We start from the raw sequence: 8806 nt of genomic DNA, 5'->3' as shown, positions 1-8806 counted from the left end.
AAGATGGAAAGGATAAGGAAAGAAGATGATAAATTTTTAAACATTAAAGAGGTACAATGATAAGAGAATCAATCCATCAGGTTATAAAGTTTAAAAGACCCCAGCCTAGAGTGTCAATTCACCCTGTTACTTGAACTGGCTAAGAGAAAAAAAAAATTCAGTGGTACAGTCCCCTAAAGAATGTGGTTTCTCAGTCTGATGGAGGAAGCAAACATACTCAATTTGAAGAGGAAGCAGCTGGTGCTGCAAGACTCACTGCTCTACAGCCCTGGGGAGGAGGTTTGTGTTCGAGGCTGAAGCACTGTGGGAGGATAGCTGCTACCTTACCGACAGTAATAATCTCCCAGATCTTCAGGCTGGAATCTGCTGATGGTGAGAGTGAAATCTGTCCCAGACCCACTGCCACTGAATCGATCAGGGACCCCAGATGGCCGGTTGGATGCACTATAGATGAGCAGTTTAGGAGCCTGTCCTGGTTTCTGGTGGTACCAATGTAAGTAGCTGCTGGAAACACTCTGACTGGCCTTGCACTTGAGGGTGACGGTCTCTCCTGCAGATGCAGCCACAGAGCCTGGAGACTGGGTCATCACGATATCCCCACTGGCACCTGCAACCAGAAAAGAGCATTGATCGTGCATTATGTCACAAATGTATAAAATATATATCTAAATGTAGGTTTTCTTATTTATATTCAGATCTGCTTTAGATGAAATGGTTTGCTCACTCTGCATGTTAAAACCATTCTCCAGTTTTATAAAGATAATACTCTTCTAAACCTCTCACCTGAGGCCCAGAGCACCAGCAGGATGAGCAGTTGGGAATGTGACATCATCTTGCTCACTCGTCTGATGCACTAAGGCCTCATCTCCACGGAACCTGCATTAATAGTGCTCTGAGCAAACAACCAAGTCCCAGATGAGTCTATGCAAATCAATAGAAAATATAAAGTCAAACATACCTGTGCAGTGAGTTGTAAAGATAAATAATGGAAGGGGATAAAAATATCATGACCACAGGAAATGTAACTACAGTCTGGCAAAAGTTGAGACATCAACTTAACAACCAAAATTTTCAACAATATTTAGCACAATTAGGAAAATGAAATAATTTATCAACAATTATACTGTTTCAAATCAACTGCACTCATCTTGAAAACAAAAGGAATTTGCAATGAAATACATGCATCTGTAAGTGTAATATCATAAATTAATTAAATGTTATAAATATGGTGCCAAAACCTAGGTGGAATATGTTCATATCATTGGATAGATTAAGATGTAGAGCAGGTGTTCTGTATCTATCTCAGTCTACTCTTAATTTTAAACAGATATTTGAAGCTCCTCTTCAACATCCCAAAGGAACCTCACTTAATATATCCAAAACAAGCTATCTGTATTGCCCTTAATACCGTATTACTGGGAAGCGGACTTTGGCCCAGTGGTTAGGGCATCCGTCTACCACATGGGAGGCCCGCGGTTCAAGCCCCGGGCCTCCTTGACCTGTGTGGAGCTGGCCCATGCGCAGTGCTGATGCGCGCAAGGAGTGCCGTGCCACACAGGGGTGTCCCCCGCGTAGGGGAGCCCCACGCGCAAGGAGTGCACCCATAAGGAGAGCCGCCCAGCTCGAAGGAGGGAGCAGCCTGCCTAGGAATGGCGCCGCCCACACTTCCGGTGCCGCTGATGATAACAGAAGCCGACAAAGAAACAAGACGCAGCAAGGGGACACAGAAAACAGACAACCGGGGGAGGGGAGGGGAATTAAATAAATAAAAATAAATCTTAAAAAAAAAAAAATACCGTATTACTCCCAGAAATGAGTCACCAAATACTTATAAGTCACCCTTAGGACTATCATTTTTTTTTCTTTCTTTATTTTTTTAATGTTATATTCAAAAAAATATGAGGTCCCCATATACCTCTTTTCCTCCTCACCCCACTCCTCCCCCCATAACAACAACCAGGGAGAGGACTATCATTTAAGTCGACCACTTTCTAAAATCACTAATGTAGTGATTTGGAGACCTGAAGTGTAACACCTCCACCTAGTGGTCGTAGGTAAAATGGCTTAAGCTCCCAAGGTCTGATAGAGCATTTCTTCATTTATTCCTACCCAAAACTAATACTTTAAGAATTATGCAAATGACAATATCACGAACACTTCTAGGCATAGGACATTAAATTATGAACAAGTGGAATGATTCGTTTTACTTGGAGGTTATACAATAAACAAGTAACATTTCTGCAGCCATTACTAACCTGCTTCTTTGAGATTTCCTCCTCTGAGCTAAGCTGATATTCAGGAAAGGTAGGGCCATGTGAACCTGGTCCATTTCATGATCAACCCTCTACATGAACAGTCAGAGGTAAGAGAAAATTTAGGACACTTTAACAATTATATGGGTAAAAAATTCTTTCACTATCATGAGTATAACTTTTCCTGCAGACTTTTTCAAAAGTTCCTAAGAGGTTTTCCTTGATGGGGAATGTCCTAAGGCATGTATTGTTCTAATTCTAATTAATAAGTTCATTTTCTGTAGTTTGTCTCCTTATGAGCACTTTACCTTAGGAGCGGGTCCCCTCCCAGCATTGAGGAGGAGTACTATAGATGCCACATCATCAGGGAAGGCATTCCTTCTCATCTACATTCCACCCTGTTCTTAGAACACCAAGTATCTGTGTTTACAAATGTTAATAATTAATTCAGTTTTGCTCTTTACACCCATGTATTTTTTTTTAAAGATTTATTTATTTATTTAATTAATTTCCCCCCCTCCCCTGGTTGTCTGTTCTTGGTGTCTATTTGCTGCGTCTTGTTTCTTTGTCCGCTTCTGTTGTTGTCAGCGACAACGGAAGTGTGGGCGGTGCCATTCCTGGGCAGGCTGCACTTTCTTTTCATGCTGGGCGGCTTTCCTCACGGGCGCACTCCTTGCACGTGGGGCTCCCCTACGCGGGGGACACCCCTGTGTGGCACGGCACTCCTTGCGCACATCAGCACTGCGCATGGCCAGCTCCACACGGGTCAAGGAGGCCCGGGGTTTGAGCCGCGGACCTCCCATATGGTAGACGGATGCCCTAACCACTGGGCCAAAGTCCGTTTCCCACACCCATGTATTTTTTTCTCCTCTTCCAAGAAGTTGCATTTAATATACATTCTTAAGTTTGCTTATTTTGCTAAAATTTCTACTACTTAATTGATAGGTTTCCTGCATCCGTGCAATATAATTTCCTTCCCATTCTTACACACATTCAAAAATTTAAAGTCATCATAGATGACAGGGTGATATAAAAAAGGATGTGTCATGCAGCATAACTGGCCCAGAGGGGTCCACCTAAAATGAGGAAATATTGTCTTCAGGTAGGGGACAGTTGGCCTAAGGTGTGAAAGGAGGAGGGGGCTGTCCTTCAAAGCCCAGGGAAGAGCACTTCAGAAAATGAACAGGACTTGGGAAAAGACGGTCCTGGGTATTTAAGAAAGACTAAAGAAACAGAGTGTGAAAGCAGAACAGGCATGGTCCAAGGGGAACATTAATTCAATGAAAAGTTTGAAGCTTAGGTTATGTACCATGAGAATCCATGGAACAAGAGTTACAATTAATTTTTCATTTTATCAGGTAGTTCTGAGTCCTTTTACAACCAGTTACACTCCGAAGATGCAGACACAGTGGAAGTCTCTAACATTTCAGTGAAGCTGGGAAACTAGCTTTTCTATCATCTCCTTCACTGAAGTCATATAATGATTTTTAAAATTTTGGAATTTATACTTCTCAGTGTGACAGAGATGGACTCTGTTGTGGTTTCCCTACACATGGCTCTACTATCCCTTCTATTTGAACTTAGAGTTAGGACTAGAGCTGATAGGTGTATGCCCAAAAGACAAATCTTTGGGCTGTCCATGGGCCAGTTATAACTGTTTATCTCAACTTTTAGAAACACCTATTCTACATTTCATTGGACTCACTCAGGACAACTAACAAGGAGATGATGATGGACAAAGAACATCTCAAGGAAAAAGGCAAGTCTGCAACTGCAAGCAAGATAGTCCTGTCCATCTGCCCCATAGGATCTAATCCCACTCACAATTGGAGGCAGAGTCGGCATAGCCATCCAAGAATCCTCAGGATTGGAGAATGAATGATGGACTAGAATAGACTTATTCTACTATAGACGTGATTCCAGCAATGGAAGAATTCTTTCTCATTGATGTGGAGGAAGAGGGCACAGGAGTTTCTGAGAGAAGGGAGAGGGAAAAACAGGTGCCCTATGTGGGCATTTTCAGGACATGAAAATCATCCTGAATGACATTGCAAAGACAGATACAGGACATTGTATACTTTGTCATAATTTACAAAATTGTAGTGTAAGCTACAATGTAAACTAAAATTCATGCCTACTGGCAATGTTCAAAAATGTGTTCATCAATGATAACAAATGTACCACAAAAACAAAGGATGCTGTTAATGTGTGAAAATGTCAAAGGGGTAGGGAGCAATATTTTTTATATAACATTTGTGTAATATACATATTTTTAAAAAATTTTAAAGTATAAAAATGAGGTAGACTCATTTTAAAGATTTAATTAATTTTTCCTTTTCTCACATTCATTTTTCTTTTTTTATTGCTGCCTAAAAAGATTTTGTGAACTAAGTGCTGGTAGGAAACAATAAAATAGTCACAAAGGACCTCATACACTAAGTGACAGAGCCACTCTAGCAAGGGAATTTGCATTGCAATTTATTAATTCCATGGCAGGACTCCTGTGTCTCTTCTCCAGCAAATATTTGACATTTGTCTAACCTATAACTGCCCATGTTTGCCACTATTGACACCTAGTCCAACTTGGCATCTTCGTGCATCAAGGTGGACAGCACAGACCAAGGTAGTGTACCCAAGAAAATGGGGATTTCAGATGTATCAAATATTACACCCAACATCTTCTGAGATTAGATGGAGTTAGCTTTCCCAAGATGATAAGGAAAAGGGCCAGGAAGACAAGGAGGGTTGATACAGGTCTCTCTGATTTAACCACAAGGTAGAGTGAGAGTTCTGTTCTCTACACTGGGAAATCATTAATTAAGACTGTAGCAGACAGTGGACTTGGCCCAGTGGTTAGGGCATCCATCTACCACATGGGAGGTCCATGGTTCAAACCCTGGGTCTCCTTGACCAATGTGGAGCTGGCCTATTCGCAGGGCTGATGCACGCAAGAAGTGCCATGCAACTCAGAGGTGCCGCCCACATAGGGAGCCCCATGCACAAGGAGTGTGCCCCATAAGGAGAGCTGCCCAGTGAGAAAGAAAGTGCACCCGCACAAGAATGGTGCCACACACAGGGAGAGCTGACACAACAAGATGATGCAATAAAAAGAAACACAGATCCCCATGCCGCTGAAAACAACAGAAGTGGACAAAGAAGATTCCGCAAATAGACACAGGGAACACACAACCAGGTGGAGGGTGGAGGGGAGAAAAATAAATAAATAAATTTTTTAAAAAAAGACTGTAGCAGAAACTAGAAGCAAAAATATAAGCATTTAATAAAACCACAATGACTTTTTAAAATTTTAGCTATTAATGACACTTTCTAGGTAATAAAAAACTTGGAAGAAATGTTAACCTGGAAAGTACACTACAGCAATTTATATAAAGATAGACTTTTTCAGGTATTCTTGAGGAGAGAAGTTTGAGGAATCCACAAAAGAACTCGATTCCTGAAAATTCACAAATTACATAATCATCTAAGATCCTGGCACTTCAAATTACCTGAATATTAGAATTAGGTGTGAAAATGGTTGAAAATATTAATTGTAAGCCACATTTGGACAAACTAGTCAGAATATCCACAATTGGATTATGGGAATCTGTTCTGAGCAAAGTCACTGAATTTATAGCTTGTCTGCACATGACCATGAATGGGCATTTAGAAACTAATGCTGCAACATAAGCTGTCCCAATGACATGAGGACAAAATCAAATGTTTTGAGCAAGATTTTATGAAGATTGAGATAAATAGAGCATAGCATGATAATCATTATATTTATCTTAATAGCAAAGAAATGACAACCTGGTTAAGGATTGAAAAAATGTAGATGTGATTTTGAAATTAAAGATCAATCTCTGACTTTATTGTGACTTTGGCAAAAAGCAGGAATATGCGGAGTATTCAAGAGAAGAACAGGTAAAAAAAATAGGTTGCATCAGGAACTAGAGGATTCTGAAATGTGAGGATATATTTTTTTATCATAAAGATACAGGACATAATACACTGAGAAGGAACAGCCACCTGTAGAACATGAAAATGAAGAGTGTCAAAATGTGATCTTAGTGCCAGGCAATGTTCAAATATTTTAAATCATGTTAAAAATAAACATCATAATTGAGCGATCAAGGTCATAGGGAAATCAGTACTCATTTATTGATAGGTATATTTACAAAATAGAGTGGTTCTTAGTAGGAGTATGAAAGAATGAGATGATTGCCCGTCTTTTGTGTATTGCTTCCTTTTTTTTAAATAAATGAATTTTATGGATACATGTCAATGAAGCATGAATCCATCCAAAGTGTACAATCAAACTTATATGGTATAAATTACATTTAGCCTGATTTTTGCATATTAATCCTATATCCTAACATTCTACTGAAATTGTTTATTAACTCTAGCTAGGAACAAATATTCACGACCACTGTAGCTTCATTTCTGTAACTGGTCACATAGCAAAATACATATTGATCACTACATTCTTTCACTACCTATTCCATGTTCCCTTCAGCTTCACCCAGCACCTCAGCTGGCCGTGTTTCTCTGTCTGATGGGATGACTCAAGCCTTCATTCCTGAAGATTCTGGGCCATTGATAGTCATTCCTGGGGTGACTTGTTGCAATTTTCCATTCACTTTGATCACAGAGCATAATAATACTAGGAGGTGTCCAAGTCATCTGCATCCAGAAAACTATTCCTTACCACCATTGTGTAGTAGCAGTCTTTTTCCTCTTGGTAGGATTAATCTCCCAGCCAGTATGGTAATTCCCTCTTTCTCTTTTGATTAAGAGGCATGACAAGACCAAAGTGTGCAGGCTGCAGTCTTACCATCAAGATCAATAGAATCGTGTTTGTGTTTCCTGGTGGAAGCACTCCTCCTTTGGGACTAAGACCTGAAGACCAGTTGAGCTTAAGTTTGCAGGGACAGGAAACAAAAACTTTCCTGCTGGATCACTGAGGTAATAGTGAGTGGTGCCACTCACATTTATACCCCTTGATTCTAGGATTGTGATTCCCAGCTAGGGAAGAAGTAGCACCACAGAGTGAATGCTGATTTAGAGCATACAAACCTTCCTTGAAACATCGCTGCATTCCTGCAGGTATTGCCACCTACTTGACAAGGTAAGTGAGCCCTCATAGGAACAATACACTGAAGTAGAACCCTGTATTTTGTTGGGTTTATCTCCCATTCTCTCTCATCCAAAAGTCAAGTTATTCATTAACAGCCATTATAATAACCCTAGGACACAAAAGAGTACCAAGCCTGTAGGAGATTGCAACTAATATTTCTTTAATAAGTATGTGAATGAAAAGATAAATAAATGACATAAATCAATTGTGTCAACTTTATTTACAAGTAAAACAGAATTCTAAGCAATAAACTAATGAGTAATTTTGGTGTTTTTTTTTGCTATTTCAAAAATTAGCCTAAATGAAAATAGGTTGGCATAGCCATAATATTCAAGGAGAAATTAATTTTGATAAATAATAATGCTACCAAATATGAAAAATATTTTATGGATTAGTGCTCTTGAACGCAAACAACAGAAATGGACTGGGTTTTGCTAAGCAACAGTGAAAGTACAAAATGAATATCATGTGGCTTACAGATCTGATCACAAGTTGGAGCAGCGTAGGAAATGTGTTGGAAGTTCGATGGCATTAACACAGTCTGGGACAACACAAAAAGAGAAAGACATGATCCCACTCCTACCACAGATGGATGGTGGACACTCTTGATGGCAACATCAATGCTGGATGCCGGTTGGAGGTTGAACACATCTCCTGCTGCCGTCATGGCAGAGGATTCATTCTGAAATATTTTAGACTCAGAGATGAATATTAGAAAAATGTCTACATGTAATGTCCAAATTGTGTGAATCTAGCAACTGTAAATAAATTGTTAAATGCAATTACTTCTTTCCAACTTAGTGTTATTAAAGAAACCAAAACAAGATATGACCTCTTCCAGCTTATAAATATATACGTAAGGAGAAATAGAACCAGCTCTAGCTCTAAATAGCTAAAGTTTTAAAATGTCTAAGGCAAAAAATGATTTGTAGCTGCCATTTTGACTACACACACAGCATGAGGACAACAGGGTTCCTGAAAATCACCGTGATTGTAGGGACAGGTATCTTACACCCAGGTTGGCCTGCAGCCTAAGCCTAGGCTTTAGCCCCACCTCTAGCAGGGAGGAAGATAGCGGGCCCTGCAACAGCTTTTCTAGGTAAATGAGGGGGTACATTTCACAAACAGAATATTATGATATGGAAGGGGCAACTGCAGTCATCTTGGACCCATAATGCATAGATTGCTCCCCATACCAGTAGCTCCATCCCAGCCCCAGGAAGGGGAGAAAGGCACTTGAAGCTACATAAGTCTCTCTGGGCAACCACAGTCTGGAACTACACAACTTGGTTTATTACACGCAGCTGTAGCTCCGGCCAAACACTGGCAAGAAGAAATGTGGAAGAAGTTTCATCAGTCCCTGGGGCACTGAGGACAGCTTGAGCCTCCACAGCTCACAACACCAACTGCATCCTAGGCT

General features: G+C 40.2%; 1 gene segment (V, D, J or C); it reads right to left on the bottom strand.

Moving 5' to 3' along the window:
• Positions 1–313: 313 nt before the first annotated feature.
• On the bottom strand, positions 314–840 carry LOC131273872 (immunoglobulin kappa variable 3-20-like). The segment is given in 2 exon segments: positions 314–607; positions 784–840. Coding segments are annotated over 2 exon segments (333 nt in total).
• Between the last annotated feature and the right edge of the window lie 7966 nt (positions 841–8806).

Source organism: Dasypus novemcinctus, chromosome 17, assembly GCF_030445035.2.
Source record: "Dasypus novemcinctus isolate mDasNov1 chromosome 17, mDasNov1.1.hap2, whole genome shotgun sequence".
Taxonomy (NCBI): Eukaryota; Metazoa; Chordata; class Mammalia; order Cingulata; family Dasypodidae; genus Dasypus; species Dasypus novemcinctus.
This window is presented reverse-complemented; position numbering and strand designations above follow the sequence as displayed.